General features: G+C 41.0%; 1 protein-coding gene across 3 annotated transcripts; it reads right to left on the bottom strand.

Moving 5' to 3' along the window:
* Nucleotides 1-4,653: 4,653 nt before the first annotated feature.
* raver1 (ribonucleoprotein, PTB-binding 1) lies at nt 4,654-16,394 on the bottom strand. Of its 3 annotated transcripts, XM_028599229.1 has the most exons (15): nt 15,959-16,394; nt 14,888-14,954; nt 12,482-12,951; nt 11,290-11,481; nt 11,075-11,195; nt 10,886-10,986; nt 10,684-10,755; nt 10,209-10,287; nt 9,729-9,919; nt 9,543-9,624; nt 8,787-8,929; nt 8,512-8,586; nt 8,296-8,430; nt 8,048-8,113; nt 4,654-6,441 (listed from the first exon to the last, which is right to left on the bottom strand). In XM_028599229.1, the coding sequence occupies exons 1-15, from the start codon at nt 16,277-16,279 to the stop codon at nt 6,295-6,297; spliced, it is 2,262 nt and encodes a 753-aa protein (XP_028455030.1). In that variant the 5' UTR covers nt 16,280-16,394; the 3' UTR covers nt 4,654-6,294. The 3 variants fall into 3 exon arrangements, with proteins under 3 accessions (XP_028455030.1, XP_028455031.1, XP_028455032.1); XM_028599230.1 differs by lacking the exon at nt 10,684-10,755 and having other exon boundaries at nt 10,209-10,290; nt 15,959-16,393; XM_028599231.1 differs by lacking the exon at nt 10,684-10,755 and having other exon boundaries at nt 15,959-16,393.
* Nucleotides 16,395-18,056: the final 1,662 nt, after the last annotated feature.

The raw sequence follows: 18,056 nt of genomic DNA, 5'->3' as shown, positions 1-18,056 counted from the left end.
ATAGGGAAGAAATGACAGAGCTGTCTGTTACTGGATGTTAAAAGAATATGTGGAAATAACTGCATTTTCTTATTTGAAGATGATGAAACAATATAACAAAAGTGTTTTATTAAAAGGCTGTTATGGGTTCAGAAAACCCTAAATGAGCAACTCCATGCTGTTTATCAGAATCTCAGATTTGAGTATTGTTTATCTGGGAAACACTTGGGCCTTTAAAATAGTGACATGCATTTTCAATTGCGTTAGATTTCTCTCTAAGGAATTCCTCTCTGAAGAACAGTGAGAACAATTTCAGCACAACTAAACACATGATTCAGTCACTTCATCGGAATGTGAATGAGCACAAAAAGACTCCAGGAGTTTTAACTCCTGCATGCTAACAAAATAAACTTGACCAAATACGAAGGAAAACAAAAACATGCAGACCATTGGAATGTAACATGGGTAATATTCTTCTGTGAAATGCAAGTTTAAAAATTTAAAATATTGCCGTAACATTAGCAGTATGTAACTGATCTAATATTTGAACATAGAATGACATTGAAAGGGAATTTATATATATATATATATATATATATATATATATATATATATTCCAGATAAAGAAAGTAATGATATGGAGGATACCACAGATGAGGAAATGACCACAAAGCACAGTAAGGACTGGAGTACTCCATTGTGGTGTGGAAAAAAAAAATCTTTCCTCTTGCTTGAGTCAGCTGCACACTTCATTTAGCTAGCATCTGATATATGTGTTCAACCTCGCCAAATGGCTCTCCACGTTATACATTCATATTGTGAGGAATAATTGAAATGCCAAGCAGTCTTACTAACACACTGTATGTGGATGAGAGGGTTGTGCAGGCCACGGCAAAAAGTGTAAACTGTGTGAAATGCATTCTTGCAATTTTGATTTGAATATTGGTGGGTAGGGGTGTGTAGAAATTTAGCTTCAAGTGAACTTGTGAAAAGCTTACAGCCAATCACAGAAGGCAGTGACCCCTGCATGTGCAGCAGAAAGACCATCAGCAGCCTGTCTGGCCTCTGGCCCACACTGAGTCTACACATTGGGCATCAGGGAATGCTGGGAAATGGATCCCCTTTCTGCCAGTGGAGGGCCATGAAATATTAATTCACACCTCTTTCCTGACAGTGAGCAATAGTCTGGCAGCTAATGGCCATATGTGTGTGTGTGTGTGTGTGTGTGTGTGTGCATGTGTGTGTTTACACGTATGTAGGACAAGAGAAAGTAAATGGAAAGCACTTACTGTAGGTGGGTTTGTGTGAGTAAGAGAGGGTAAAATATAGGCATGTTTAGATGTGGTTGCAGTAAAATAAAACAGTGTTTCAGCAAGCTATTAAGTCATTTATATTAAAGTGTTAAAAAGGATTCCTGAAATAACTTCAGGTTGTCTTTTTCTTTTTCTGTGGAGGTGCAGTGGTGGGGGCGGACTGTCCTCCTGTCCACGCCGTGTGCATGTGTGTGTAAACAAACACTCGCACACTCATGCTGATTTAAAGCTGCATAAATCCTCCACACGTTGAACAACACGATCGTTCAGGAGTGATTCTGGGATGTGCACATCAGCATCAAGAGTGAGCCACCCCTTTCACCTCTTTTTCACTAACGTATCTACTTGTTTTCCTCCAAACCAATCAGATCTTGCTGAGTTCAGTAGAAGGCAAAGGAGGAGTTAGATGGGAAATGTTGCAACGGGAAGGCAAGGTTTCACTTTGTGGACAATCTGAGGACCAGTGAGACCACAAATGACATGATAACTGGATTTGAAAGCTTCTACAAACTTCTAATGATGTTGTGAAGGTATAATGGCAACTTGAGATGAGAATCAAGTGGCAGCAAAGGAAATAAGAGGGATGAGAGCTGCACTCATAAAAGTGATGCTTCTTGTAGAGTTTTTTGGGTGTTTGGTGGAAAGATTTCAACACTCTGTATATTACTTTGCTGGTGCTTTGCTTTGTTCATCTCACTGCTACAGTCCATGTCTGGATTACATTTGCATGCTGGGGATGTTTAATATTCAAAATTGAATGTAAGCATCTTTAGACAATAAAGACTGTATAACACTTCCAAGAAACAGACACACATTTAGTTTTTCATTTTAGAAACCAGTTGTATTGTTTTACCGCATAGAAGCAATAACACTGTGCTCAGAAACATTGCTTTTATTTCCCCATAACCAGAAATTATCTTATTTTGTCACGCTAAGGTGATATAGCCTACAATTACACAGAGGATCGACTGGAAATGATGAAAATGAAGAGTGTAACAATACTAAAGCTTAGTTCAGGGGGGGATAAGGGTGCGTGTTGTGGTTTAGATTTTAAATCCCTATAATAATATAATCTTGTTTGGGTGTATAAACAGGAGCAGCGTTCTAACTGAGTGGTTTCACCCTCTCCTGAATTAAGCAAAAGGCAGACTTGTATCTTTCTCCTGGACTATCAAGATGTTCTATGTGCTACTGTTTTATAGACTGTTTGTCACGGGGGGAGTGGGCTGTTTTCTATGACTAATCCTGCTATAAACAGCTCTTGTGACATACCCTATTTGGTTACTCTTTGTTGCTCGTATACTGAAACAAAGCTGTAATAAATCATGGCACATGTAAATTTAGTGTTGTGCACATAGATCCGTACAGTGAATCTGTATATTTAAATACATTCCTATTCAACCAAAATGGACAATATAGTGATCGGGAGCAGGTACATTTTAAGCACACATATAGGCACAAGAAATTCCGTTCCCTTCATTTGTGTGTTTATAATTGGTGATAAATGATGGTGCAGTGATCTGCCTTCAGAGCTCTTCCTCTTTCCTCTCTGTATTTGGGAAAATCGCAGGCTTCAGCAGCATGCACCAACAACTGAGCAGGGCGACTGTGTGGGTGGAAATATGAAAGGCAGAAATCTAAATGTGTCTGACACAGCGTCCACCGAGCCTCGGTGGATTCCTCTGAGAACTATAGGTAGACTGGTTGCAGGTATGAGAACATAATTTGAGGGTGCCTGAAGCATTACAGACAAATATCACAGAAATAAATCCAGCGGGTGGGAAAAACACATTAATATAATGCCAGTAGATTTAAAAAGAAACCCCATCATTTCTTCTCAATGTTCTCATTTCCATTGTCCTTTACAGATTGACGATCAAACAGGAGAATTTCTCTGTTTGACTTATTTCTTATAAGGGACATTCTATGACAGACCAAACATACGAGTTTTATGACAAATGTAGGCTACTGCAGTTTATTGCCCATCAGGGGAAAGCACCATCAGCTTAAGGCTCAGCAGGTCCACATGAATAAACAGCTAATCAAAACCTTTCATCCTGATGGCCCCTGAGAGGAAGAGGAGCTCTCTTCACCACCTCTTGCCCGCCCCTAGCACCTTAGTATGAATGGTGCGGCACAGTAATGAAAAGGGCTTAGTATTGCCACACAGTCAATCACCTGGCCAGATGACTTTAAGCTCAGTTTGACCTGCCATTACCTTCAGGGTCTGCCCAACAGAAAATAAGAGCATAGCTGACATTTCAGTTTATTCTTTAGTTTGTATTTTTAATTAAATCTGAATGTCAGTCTCTATATAGTCTTATCCGAGTGAAACATTTCCCTCACTTCTCAGTTTGACACACTCCTTGAGTTGTTTTTATTTCTTGAGTAGCCGGTCTTTATAGCTGCTGACTGAGATAGTTATTAAATTATTCATTCAAGCAGCACAATCCATCCACTCTGCAATAACTTGTTTAACATTCATCCAGGTCACATGCACAACAATACCACTCTCACATAGCTTACCAGAGCCACCCATGGTGCCTGAACGGTAACATTGTTTAACCCAAGTATACAGAAAAAGTCAGACCATTGTTATTAGGCATTATATACATACATCATGAAACACTATTACAACTGATTTTAGAAGTTATTAGCAACCATTTATTTTTTTTCTCCATATTAGGCAATGAAAGAAAAAGACTTGCCGAAGTGTACAAGCAGGATTTTTATTAGATTTTTCGATGCATCCTCCCTCATTTACTTCATGCTTTCTTTCTGCTGCACCCATTCCTCAAGATCCTTCTGCAAGTGCTCAGAAGCATTAGTTTTATGGTTGGTTGCCGAGCCAATAAAGCAAAACATCAGCTGGCTGTGCGTGCTGTCATCACTTACATAATCAGGCTAAAATTATGATCACTACTGCGGACCTCATTAGTTTGCCTATAACTTTTTTTTTGCATTACAACTCAAATGCTTTTGTTACTTTAATGCCAGCAGCAGAGGTTACATTTTTCCCTACTGAAAGAGGACATGATTAAAAGATTACACGAAACCAGGCAATTTAAATCATCCTGCTCTCAACCACATGCTGATTTTGCTTTTTACCATTGATTGTAATTTTACATTAAGTTTTAAAAAGGTTCTCTGAATTTAGCACAGACAATAAGTTTTTTTTTTTTTTTTTTTTTTTTGCAATCGGTTACCCACTTAACTCAAGAAAAAAAAAAAAAAAAAAAAAAAAAGATTTGGGTAAAATACAGAAATATTTCTAGGTTAACCCCCCAAAATGTCAAATATAGATATCAGCGCTAAAGTCTAAAGCTAGAGTTTTTTTTAAAAGGACGACTTAACAACAACATGTGTTAAATAACATTTACTTGCTCACATCACACAGAGACAACCATGGCGGTACAGAGGAGAAGATGGCAGTTAGAATCAAATCGATCAAAATGAATGATCATCATACAGTACGGCTGCATCTCTTGGTCCATACACAACATGAGCGGACCGCTGTGGCGCCACTCTTGGTCACACCAGCTGTCAAGCATACAGGCAAACAACAAAAACACAAGGAGCAGCAAATTCATTCAAAACACCAGACCAGAGGCAGGTTTGATTAAAGCAAACAAAAAAAATTGGACTCAGGAAAATTATCAAGCTTAACTATTTACACAGCAAATAACACAGAAATGATAAATTTAGATGGAAGCCAACACAGGGCAGGATGATGTCACAGAAAAACACTGTTAAGGCTCAAGTGTAGCTGCATTTCCTAGCAGAAGTCAGAGGTAATGGGTTTTCACAATCAAACTGTCAACCAGATAATTAAAAAAGAAAAAGAAAAACAAGGACAGTCATGTCACTGACCAATCACCTGCCACTAGCTTCCATTAGTACCTCCCCAGACTAGAGAGATGGCACACATCTCATGTCCATCGCCCCATCCACCCACCCAACTCAACCATCGAGGTGTGGTGTTTGGACTTAAGACATTTTAAACTTAGCAAAACATAACTCAAACACAGAACATATTCAACTCCTGGACATGTGAGAGTAGACTTGAAAATGGCATCTTATTAGGAGGTGAGAACAGATTTGGATCGTGACCTCCCAAGTGCGTCACTCAACCAGTGTAGAGAACAGACTCCGTAAACAAGTTGGAGGGTGTGAATCAGACAAACAACGTGGAAAAGTTAAAGGCTCGAGAAAATATGCCAGAATGGTAAAAAGCTTCACCGTCAAAATACACAGGCAGGTACATACAGCAGTCATTGGTGGATGGAAAGCTGCACGTAAACCAGTGAGGAGAGGCCTGGATGTGGAAATAGTCATACAGCAAAATATACAACCCTGTGGAAACAAAAACACCCATCTCATTACACAAAACTACTGAACTTTTTACATGGAATTTAGGAAGGCTATTTAAAAAGTAGAGCCTTTCAAGTAAAGCTCGTCTTAATACTATGCAAGTCCCTTTGCCTGAAATTGTGGACAGCATCACTTTAGCGGGATGTCAAACATAAAAAGCAGCCTATTGCTGCCATTGAAAACTGGCCAAACTATCTGCAGCTCTGCTGATACACCACACAACACAGGAATTTAAAAAAAAAAAAAAAAAAAAAAAAAAGTTTAAAAGAAAGTACTTCCATTTGCTAATTAACCATTTTTTTCTCACTGTACAAGTTTTTCAACAGAAAATAAAAAGTCAAAATTAAAAAGGGAGGAAAAAGTAAAAACTTAAATTACCAACACACTAAAATCATATATACACACAAAAAAAAAAAATACCACCAAGAATTCCCATGGAGTGACACAACTGTCCAGATAGCAACAGGCTGCACTCCCCGGCGCCCTCCAGGGGTCACTCACAGGAGTACACAGGAGACAAATCCAAGGACCACCACGCCATAAAAGTTCATTGGAAGAGACCCAGAGGAGATGCCATTGTGTTCTGGCTGTTAAATGGCTACTCCTACAGCAAGAAGCCATTCAGCTGTAGTTAGAATATACGCTTTCGCTTAAGGTAGGAGTCTGCATAATGGCCACCAAGGCCCTGGGAGTGCTGGCCCACGTAGCTGCCCTCAGGGCTCGGCTCTGGAGATGGGATCAACCGGGAGAACACACGCTTGTGGCTACCAATGGGAGTCTACAATTGGATAAAAACAAACAAAAAAAAAACAAAAGTTAAAAAAAAAAAAAAAAAAAAACACACAGCAGCTTGGTCTTATATCAGATCTTCAACAGGTGGTCCAGCCCCCCCAATGCAACTTAATTTTTTACAATATATGTAGTAGGGATCCCTGCTCTATCGCACTCAGTTAAGGGGTCCTTGGCTAAAACGTTGAAGACCCCTGGTCTAGTAAAATTATACAACAAGTAGATTCGACTGGACAATCTGGTCAACTAGACATTTAAAAAACGGGCTCAAATCAGTATGACAGCTCACCCAGAGCCATTTGAGCACATCTGGCACATCACATCAAATATTACTTTGCCATTTCCATGGCAACATTGTAACTTCCAGGGCTGAATTAAAAAAAAAAAATAAAATAAAAATGTAATGTTAGCCTACAATATTGATACAACGGATCATTTTGTTAATTTTGATTAATATGACGGACTTAGTTTTGACGAATGGTTGGAAGAGGAGGAGAAGAGAATCATAGCATGAAAACAACATTTTTACAACACGCTGGAGTTCATAGTTACTGGAACTGTTTGGATGCCACTGTAATGGATAATAAAGTTCGGACGCATAGTAGCTAAATCTATCCATGGAAAAAAATATATACATTTTCCCCAGTAGATATTAGTTATAACCAGATTAAAAAGGAACACGCCGACTTATTGGGAATTTAGCTTATTCACTGTAACCCCCAGAGTAAGACAAGTCGATACATACCCTTCTCATCTCCGTGCGTGCTGTAACGCTGTCTGACGGTTCCAGCATTAGCTTAGCCCAGCACAGATCCTGCAGGTAACTGGTTCCAACTAGCCTACTGCTCCCAATTGTGACAAAATAACGCCAACATGTGCCTATTTACATGTTGTGATTTGTATAGTCACAGCGTGTACAAAAAAAAACGTAACATGAGACACAGCCATCTAACAGTAAACAAACCGGGAACTATATTCTCAGACAGGCTTGCTGCGAGCATATCACTGCGCCAAAGTACTATATTCTTCATCCGGGGAATATAGTTCCCGGTTAGAAGACGGCTGTGTCTCATGTTACGTTGTTTTTTGTACACGCTGTGACTCTATAAATCACTACATGTAAATAGGAACATGTTGGCGTTATTTTGTCACTTATTCGGAGCAGGATGATTACTGGAACCAGTCACCTGATGTTCTGTGCTGGCCTGATGCCGCTGGAGCCGTCAGACAGCATCACAGCACGCATGGAGATGAGAAGGGTATGTATGGACTTGTCTAACTCTGGGGGTTACGGTGAATAAGCTAAATTCCCAATAAGTCGGCGTGTTCCTTTAAGTTAACAAAGCAGTTTGGGGTTTATATGTGTGGTAGTTATTACATTTGGAAAATTCCACGATCTCTACGGTTACAAAACTAATGTTAGCTTTAGTGGACGTTTAACAGGGAGAGACTAGAAAATTGGCGGTTGCCTTTTCTTTATTTTGAGAGCAAATTGCCCCACAATATGAATGTTAAATCAAACCCGCTCATGTAATATTGCTTAAATAGTAATTTAATAAAAAAGGAGGCAAAGACAAAAAAAGGGTCTAAATTACCTTTACAGCATTCCCCAGGCCTGGGGGGTAGTTGGTGGTGTGGCTCACAGGAGGCATTCCCACAGCCTGAGGATAAACAACCAACTTTCAGTGACCTGGACTTCTGAGGCTCATGCACACACAGCCTAAGATTAATTACTGCACATGAGATTATTCTTGGAACCTAATCTAACAGTTTGAAACCAAACCAAAGCTTACTTAAAAAAAATTAAAAAATTAAAAAAAGAATTCTCAAGAGTGAGGCTTACCCTGTTGAGAAGGGTGGTAGGGGGGCTACCATTACTCGGAGCATCAGGCCCTGAGCTGAAGTATGAGGACATTGGTTCGCTGGGAGGATAACCGTAGTGTGAAAAATGCTCACTGTAGTTGGGGTGACGAGAGAGCTGCAGAAACAAACTGTTAGTATAGTAATCCAACACTGACACAATGCTCACACAGTCTTGAAACGGTTGACTGTACACTACCTGCTGCTGACCAAATCCTGCCAAAGCTCCAGTATCAAGGTTCTCCTGCTGTTCATACAAGTGGGCCAGAGGATCCTGAGGAGAAACACCAGATGGGCATCGGACCAGATCACATCATATATGCTACTAAAAGAGCAGCAATCAGCTGCTATACTGTAAATGTCATCAGGTCACCATGACATCTAGGAAAGCTACATCCATTTGTGTCAAACTTTCTAAAAAAAAATAAAAAATAGGTATTTTCATTAACAAAGCAGTGGAAACCTGGTGGTTACCTGGTGTAGAGGAGGATATTCTGGGCTGTAGGAGTCCTGGTAGCGCAGGTTGTAATTTGGCTGAATGCTCTGGTGTGTGTGCTGGTTGGACACATTACTTAGTGTAGGCCTCTTCCTATACGGGTGAGGTCTGCAGCTTCCTCCTGGAGTAGGGGAGGATTGACAGATATTACATGCTGGAATATATTTTAGCATCAGGGTTCTCAAAGTTAAATTTAAGACCTTTTTAATACCACTTAGAATGAACAGCAATGCCAAATCACAGCCATACTGGCAAAAGTAAGAATGATATAATGGAAAGTCAGTGTGGATTGTAAGCCCCTAGAAAAACAATTTACCCTCGCAGGTTCACAGGCTGCACTAGATGATGCAATTTCTTCAGTATTGCTAGAAGTAACCAAAGTGGCGGTTTTTACGCATTGCGGTTTAAGAAAGCTAACACCACACCACCCAACAGAGTGAATTGTAACGCAACACACAAAACATTGTATATAGTTATGACGTTATGGTATTTAATACAATTTGTTTTTGTCCTTTAATGAAAGTACCATGAAGAAAAAAACAAAATTAATTTTATCCGTTTTTAATAAGTCCTTATTGAGAATATTAAATTCAATGCATTAATACTTTTAAGATCCTGTGGGTATTTACCGAAGTTGATGCAGCAAACTAAATGCAAAGCAGGAAAATCAAAACCCCACCGTGCACCAAAACATTTTTTTTTTTTTTTTTTTTTTTTTTTAAAAAGCACCTCACCTGAGGGGAAAACATTGTTGACACCAAGGAAGACACTCTGGGTATGGTTCACATCTTTGGGAGGATCTCCTAGTATGGATAACTGACAGATGGTAGGAGGTAATTTTTTACCATTTACACTTTGATAGAAAGCTGGACAGGAATACAAGAGGCAGAAAACATTATTGAAATTACTCAGGACCTCACCCCTTGAGCTGTAAGGCCATCTGCCCCCATCAGGGACATGGAGATGCCCTGCAGCGTGGGAGAGGAAGTCTGGGGGAAGGTACACGCTGCTGTGGGGGACTCCTGCTCTCTTGCTAGGGCTCTGCCAAGTGCCATTGGCTTTAGGGGGGCCAGAGGATCCATCTGTAGACCAAGGCCTGGGACACCACCACCTAGAGGAATTAAATAAGAGGAATGGTTGTAAATTACAATGACTGTAATCTTCAATGAATGTAAACATACATTGAATATTTTAGAGCTATAGGATTCTACTACATAACATTAAGACTTAAGTTGCATTGGGACAATATCAACAATATCATGGCCAAGGTAACGCAGAACAACCATGATTAACAGGCAAAGAATACAGATGTTTAGCATCATAAGTAAAGAAAAAAATAAATAAAAAAATATGCAGTTTGTGGTTCAAGGAGCTACGGCTGGGGTCGGCGGATGCCAAACCTTGGGGCAGGTCTCCGAGCAGATGGACTCCCTGCTGGACGGGCAAAGAAGCCAGAGGATTCTCCCCGATGAGTCCTGCCTGCTGGCCAAATGAGAGCAGAGTTCAGTGTCACTAGAGGGTCACACAGCCTGGTTGCAACACTTGGGCGGTGAAAAACTGCTGCACTACACAAGCAAACTTAATCTGCACCGAGGCTTACTCACCACACATGAAATTATGTCCTTGCAGAGTGGGTATTTACACTTTTAGTACACAATGGAGCACACCTACCACATCACTCAGCACCACTCAAAAGTACACCCCACACAGAAAAAACAAACCACTGTTTTCCTAGCAAGTTTCACCAAAAAAAATAAAAAATAAAATAAAGACCAGAATCCATCTAGCTTCACCACCACCTCACACACACACACACACACACACACACACACACACACACACAGATAGCCAAACACAAACACCATTATCACTCACACAAGGCACTAGAGGGTTTTCTTTATTGTGCAGCACCTGAGCCCAGAGAAGATGATTTCCCAGAAAGGCTTGCTAATAGTAAAGAGGGAAAGAGCAGAGAGTGGGGGGAAAAAAAGGGTGTATGAGTAGGAGAGGATGAATCAAAAACAGGCTGAGCAGCAAGGAGGCACATGTCAGAGAAATGGCAGAATGGTAGCAGTACCTGCTGCGCCTTGGCCTGGTTCTGAAGGAGCAGCTGGAGCAGAGCGGCGGAGAGGGCGGGGTTGGCCAGCAGGGGCATTGTAGGGGCTGCCCCGAGGAGGCCTGCACACAAAGAGGACATCAGGATCCACAGCACCAAAACAAAACTAAGAATTAAGGCATTGATTAAGAGCTAGCGAGAACTGCCCACCTTGCTTGGGTCCCTGTGACAGTGGGTTGAGCAGCATCTTCAGGGTGGCGGGGTTATTGAGGCCTGTAAGTATCTGCATGGCTGTGGGATCAGGGAGGAGACCTTTACCCCTATTCACAGCCTTGAAGGGAGGGGCCACAAGTCAGGCAGTCAGCACAAAAGCAAAGCCAAAATCATCGACATGTAAATACAGTGCATCAATCTGACTTAAATACCATGGTTTGGGCAGCAATCAGAGCAGCCAACATGCTTCTTCCAGGAGGGCCAGGGGCACAGAAGGACACCCTGATGTTTGTCCCGCCCAGCAGCCTGCCATCAGTGAGTCGCTGTGCCTCCTCGGACATCTCAGCTGAGGCAAACTCCAACATCGCAAACCGCCGGAAACTTCCATCTTGTCCCTGAGCCAACTGTAGAGAGGGGGCAGGAACAGTCGTTCTAATTTCACAGACAGACACACAATTGGCCCAAGTTCTGCTGCTAATAAATACACTAACAAGGTATGAGCTGACTGGCTTTTTTTAAACGTACATACTGCACGTTCAGCAGATACAAGTGTAACATCTATCTAAAAGCACATTTATTTTGAAAATGTCCTGCAAATGAAATTTACCAGAATCACTGCTCAAACAATAAAAAAATTAAAAAATTCTGGGTGTGTTAATTGATAATTGTGTGACTCCCATAACAGCCTCTCATTTAAGCCTTAGCTGATTTAGTGTTCCTCCAAGTCAAAAAAACAAACTTAATTTGTTAGATGCAGCAAGAAAAATGACCATAAATGATGATTAAGATATTAGAACATAAAATTCTTAATTGCGACTCATTTGCAGTGGATGAGTCTTTAAACCATCCACCATTTTAGTTCCTGTGAGAAAAGTTTGATGTGGCCTCGTGAATTAATACCACCAGACCAGTTGCAATCTTATTTAAAAAAAAAAAAAAAAAAAAAAAACACAGTACTGGAAAACTAAACTGATCCCATGATCCTTAATCATCACTACACTTGCTACAATCCTAAAAAACCCTGGAACCAGCAGAAAAGTACAACTATGCGCGCCGTTCTAAAAAGGACACCCCCTCTCTCGTTCCAGAAAAGCCTGTTGAATGACACCACCTGGGGGAGTCAGGTGGTCATCGCCATAGAAACCAGCAATGTCCATTGCTATAGAAACTTTGAGTGGCCACCGGAAAACTGGGGTAAAGGTTATTAAAAAAAAAAAAAAAAAAAAAAAAAGTACACACATCGACTAGTCAATTAATGGACTAAACGTTGCAGCTCTAAGCTGGCATTACATTAATTATTCTTGGCGTAAAATACAATCTGGATAATTTATACTTCTGAAATCACTGATTTGTAGCAGTGTGCAGCACAAGTAGCAGTGGGTTTGGGTGTGTGGTGAATTTGACCTGGCAGAAGACTGGCGCATGGGTGTCAGTCAGGGCGTTGCGGAGGTCTTGGGCTGTCAGCAGGTTTGGGGGCAGGCGGTCCACGCACAGGCATTTAGAGTGCAGCAGTGGATACGTGAGGGAGCCCACTTCAGTCCAGTGGACATATAGCATGCGGGAGCCCAGCTGCTTGCCTAATAGCTCGGACTTGGCCCTGGCAGCCGAGTCCTTCTTCATGTACTCCACAAAGCCATAGCCCTTGGAATGCCCCGTCACGGCGCTGTACACCAGAAAGCAGCGCTCCAAGTTACCAAAGGGTCGCACCAACTCCTCAAACTGCTGCTGGGTAAAAGCGCGGGGCAAGTTGGCGATGCACAGCAGAGAGTCTGTTGGCTGCAGCTGCACAGAGATCTCCCTGTCCCGTAGCACATGCTGGTGGAAGTCTTTGATGGCACACTGCGCCTGTTCCCCATTCAGCAGTGTCACAAATGCTGAGGGTGATGGGGGACAGAGAGAGGACGGGAGACAATAAACACAATTTGGTGTGAAGTGAGGGAGTGACATTTGCTCAGTTAGCATTAAGAGAAAGATTTTTTGTTATACAGAGCAGGGGCAAACCTGGTTGGGGACACCATTTCTCTTTTAGCAGGTCTGATAAAAAGGCAACTGGTGGCACAATATCACTACACACCTAGCTTTCACGTCACTGCAACATTTCCCCTATTGAGACTACAATAGGTGTCATCGTGGCTGACAAGAACCAAAGGCATGTTATCTGACTGAGCATCATGTTGATAGCTAAAAAGTCACATCCAGACCTGCATTACTTTTAATCTTATTGGCACTTTTAGAATGTCTACCAATGTGGCAGACTCTTGTAGAGCCCCACAGTTTGCAGCTCCATGTCAACCAAACCTCCTGTTACCCATATTTTGAACAAGTAGCAGAAGGGGAGCATAAAAGATTGCAGTTATTTATAACTGCAACACACTATATATCTATATAGAATCTTTGTACCAGCCAAATAGATTATGTACAAATACAATTCTTAATGTTACTCATCTGCCACAGTTTGGTAGATGCCAGACATACCCTGAATTTACCATATGGCTGATGCTATTTTCTGGCCGTTATTATCAGCCACTAAGCTGCTGTTTGTTTTGTTTTAGTCCGTTCTTGCTGACAAATCGACTTTGATACTTCTAATTGTAAGCTGATCTTTCATGCACTTAGAATCTTAAAAAATAAAAAAGCAATTCCCCTGATTTGAGACGCAGGTAACATTTTAGGGCATACAAGGTTGATTCACCCCCCCTAAGGATAATTTAACACTGATTATTTTTGTGTTTTAATTGCATGCAATGAATGACTGTGTTGGGACATTGTGACAAGCAAGTTCTACAGTTTGTCAACAAAATAGATCGGTAACTCACAACAATATGCATGATCGTCATAAGAACAGCACAAGTATATGAATTACATGTGCTATGTAAATGAAGCTTTGCATGCATGGTTGCCATCTATTTTGAAACATGTTGGCATTATTGCTTCAATTTCCAATTTTGTCCACAGTAGATTCATTTCCAAAATAGCTGCTACAGAACTTGCTACAGGGGGAAAAGACTCACTGGAAAAATGTTAGCTAGCCAGATGACCTTTCTTGCTAGCAAACTAACTTGTAGCTTGCCATCTCTGCTAGTGCTGCCAAGAGTTAGCTCACTGTTGTGTACTATACAGACTACAGTCACACCTCAAATACATACCAGCACAACTGGGGTACAATCAGTAGTGTTATTTATGCTACGTTTACACGTGGCCGGCTATTTTCATAAACGGACATTTCAACCTCTCCGTTTTCAGAAAAGTGTTCGTTTATATGTACCCGTGTATATATGCCGTCAATGCAGTTAAGAGCATGCCAGACCTGTAGGTGGCAGTGTAATGAGAAGCTCAAGCCCACGTTAGCCAATCAGAATCCCAACAATAGCAACAATAGCAACCAATCACTACCTCTTTCTCTCTCTCGGCTGCCTAAACCTCCGTTTGTCTCAGTTTACATGCAAACGTGGTTTTCCAAAATCTCCACTTTGGCCTGATCGTTTTCTGTGATAAAAACTGGGTTTTCGTGTAAATGAGAGGCCAAACCACAGGAAAATATCTGCGTCTTCCCTTCGTGTAAACGGGGCTTTAGTGAAAGAAGCTTTTTGTTCCTTTTAGTCAATATTTTCCTTAAAGTTAAGAAATGTGTCCTTATAAAGATAGTAGCAAACAGTGAACAGCTCTAAATGCAGACAACCCTTGTTTATGCGACAATTACAAAGTTTGTCTGCTGTTCTTTTATCATTCATTTTTTAGATTATCTGATCGATCATTTACTCCTGTAAACTGAACATGCAACGCCTAACATTGACAAGCAGATAGACCAACCTGTGCCCTTGTATTTGTCAACAAAGCAGTACTTCAAGTCATAGTTGCCCAACAGCTCATGAACCTCCTGTAAATAAGAAAAGACAATCATTACATCCAGACATTTACATGACTACAACAATTTTACCAGGTTCTCACACATAACATGTTTGACTTTCAACGTTGTAACATTGGCCATCATATAGTAGATTGCTTAAGTGTAGATTTTGGTCATCACATAACTCATTCATGTCCTCTGGTAAACTAGTAACAAGTTGCACCTGTGAAGAGGTGATAGGTTAATAACCTGACTCATTGTTAGGAGAAACTGTTTTGCGCTGCTTTTGACCAGTCACAAACGAATGGCGATGCTGTCTAGCATTTTCTGAAACGTTTTGTCTCCACACCTTCCACCTTTTGTTATATTGCAACTCACATCTCGAACTCCCCCCACCCTCTGTGAACAATGGTACCGCCTGCAGGCCCACCGCTCCCCACGAGTCAGGCACGTTCAAAAAAAAAAAAAAAAATATGTGGCATCATGAGTAAATCACTGGCTGGTCGATGCAACCAAACGCCTGCTTTAACAACAGATGGGCTGATGAAAAAGACCCAGCGCACCTGTAACTCCCATAAAGGGCAGTATAATCACCGACAATTTGGCTTGAAGTTGAAAGCTTGAATAGTGAAGAAAAAAAAAAAAAATCTGGAATATCAAAAGTTTTCAAATCCTTGCGAGGCCGGAATGTACGGCAGGTCATACAGGCCACAGATGACAATTATTGACAGTTATCTGACCACCTGGCAGTTGTCCCAACAACGCCAAACGAATTAAAACAATACTAATGGTATTCGGTGGCTGCCAATTAACTCTGTGTTCCCTTTTAAATAAACCAGTTGCAGATTCAATAAAGCAAAATATCGCATCAATCAAACTTAAAAGACAGCTAACGAGTTAAATGGCTAGCAGGCTAACATAGGTAGCATGGCAAAGCATATTGGAGCTAAGCTAACGTTAGCCAAACGACCCCGTCAATTAATCAATCATCCAATAGTTTGAACCTCCAATTTGTTAGTACTTTGTATTCATACCTGATTGCTAACGTCGGAGGGTAGATTTTTTATGATGATTTTCCTACGGTTGTAAAACTCCCGGCGAGTTCGCTCTAAACGGCTCTCAATCTCTTCGGGGCTCAGTGATGTCAAGTCCTCGTCGCCCCTCCGTTGACACTCGCGTTCCGACGTTGAGTCCTCTTCGCCGCGTTCGTGTTCGGGATACCGACCCGGTTCTCCGGACATCCAGTTTTCCGCGGCGAGGTCGTCATTTTCCTGATGTGGACGAGGGGCGAAACTGAGCCCTGTGTCTGTGCTTTCATCCCTGGCAGCTGTGCTAACAGACACGACGGCCGCCATCGCTCAGTTTGGTGGAAGTTTTATCGGTCTGAAAACTCACCCCGAGGTCCCCGATTTGAGCAGTTTAAACAATACACACATGGTCCCAGCGCCGCTTCTCATTGGACGATAGGGGACGCATTCTCCATGACTACGACGTAAGCGGGGGCGGGGCCACATTTGCTCCTTGTTTTCGGTTCAAAACTAGATGATTGCTATGGGATTATTTTTGTGCCTTTAATTCCAAGCAAAACTTCTCAAGTATCAAGTAATCCCATAGATTGCTGGATTGCTAGACAGGGATTCCCCTTAATTTGGAATTACACCGATTTCTGCCCAGTAAAGACACACATTTATAATCAGTTTTAATGTCTCCAAAGTCTATGCTACAGTAATACCAGTCTTGTATTTCTTGGCAGGATCAGAGATAAATGTTTGCTCTATAAAGATTTTTAAATCATTGTTTAACAATCTTGGATAACATCACGAGAATCATGACTAATAAATTAATAGGGTCAACACAGGGAAAACGACATGTTAAAGAACATAATAGCCTATATATCGAATAAAGTAAATGAAGTAATCAATTAAATATTTCTGATTCTGATATAGGACTATGGCAACATCTTAGTGTGTCAGGGCATTATATAAAAAAAATTACTTTAATACATGCATCCAGCCATATACTGCGCATCAGTTTCTTACTTGTGTTAATGCAGTTACTGTTTGTTTTCAATTATACATTTAAGATATTAGTTTATCTATGTAGTATACATATAGTATATTTTTATGTTTTTCCTGCATAATCTTCTTAATTTTTTTTTTGTACTTCTTAATGCCCACTGGTTTAGTGTGTTGGTTGGCTGGTAAGGAGACAAGCAGTCTTGTGTTCCCACAATGCACCATAGTATGCACACAGAGTCTCAGCTGATGGTTGCAATACTCTAGACTATTCTTGTATACCGGACGTGATATCCATTGTTGCATTCCCCATACTACCCTTTGGCCCTTTAGGCACTTTCCTTCAAACACATGGTGAGGCACTTGCAACAGGTCTGTCGTGTTTACAGTGGCTGGAAAGCCCCTGGCTAAACAGATGCCCTTCTATTGTAGTTGTTAATTTGCATTGTCCAAGACTGTGGCTGCCCAGACAGCTTTGTACAGTGGAATATGTGGAACAAATGCCTGCATTAGTGTTGAGGCTCTGTCCATGTATCAGGTTCTATGGTTATAGGAGACTTGGTCTAAAGGTGAATGCAGAACACTGATTAAAACACCTGTTGACTATGAATATTTCCTGCGTGCCAGGATAGGAGGTGTCAGATGACTCTTTACTGGTCTGTGAGGAATCTGAGTAATACGGCCTATCTCCTAACCACACAATCGTATGTGGTTAACGTTAGTATAAATTAGTAAAAGCAGCAGTATTCTTGTTGATTTTTTTCTTGCTGAGCAGCAAGATCATAAGTGCTATATTGCAACAGCTGGACTGGTGTTGTGCAGAAAGGGGTAATGCTGTTTTCATTTTTCACAAGTTGAACATATTTCCTTTCCTACCTATTAGTACATGAACAGGCATCTTAATGGCCAAGACAACACAGGGTATTAGGATAGACTATTCCCTGGGTCTGTGACCTGTCTGAAATTTATTAGTGTAGAAGTTTGTTATAGTACATCCCTTAGCTTGAAATCAGTGAGTTCTTATGTAAAATATACTTAGCTATACTTTAGAAAATCTGGTAACAGATCTAAATGGCACATTCTGTAAAACATTTGTATACACTTTAGGACACATGCA

This window comes from Perca flavescens, chromosome 15 (genome assembly GCF_004354835.1).
Source record: "Perca flavescens isolate YP-PL-M2 chromosome 15, PFLA_1.0, whole genome shotgun sequence".
Classification (NCBI taxonomy): Eukaryota; Metazoa; Chordata; class Actinopteri; order Perciformes; family Percidae; genus Perca; species Perca flavescens.
The sequence above is the reverse complement of the archived record's forward strand: the minus strand, read 5'-3'. Positions and strand labels throughout refer to the sequence as shown.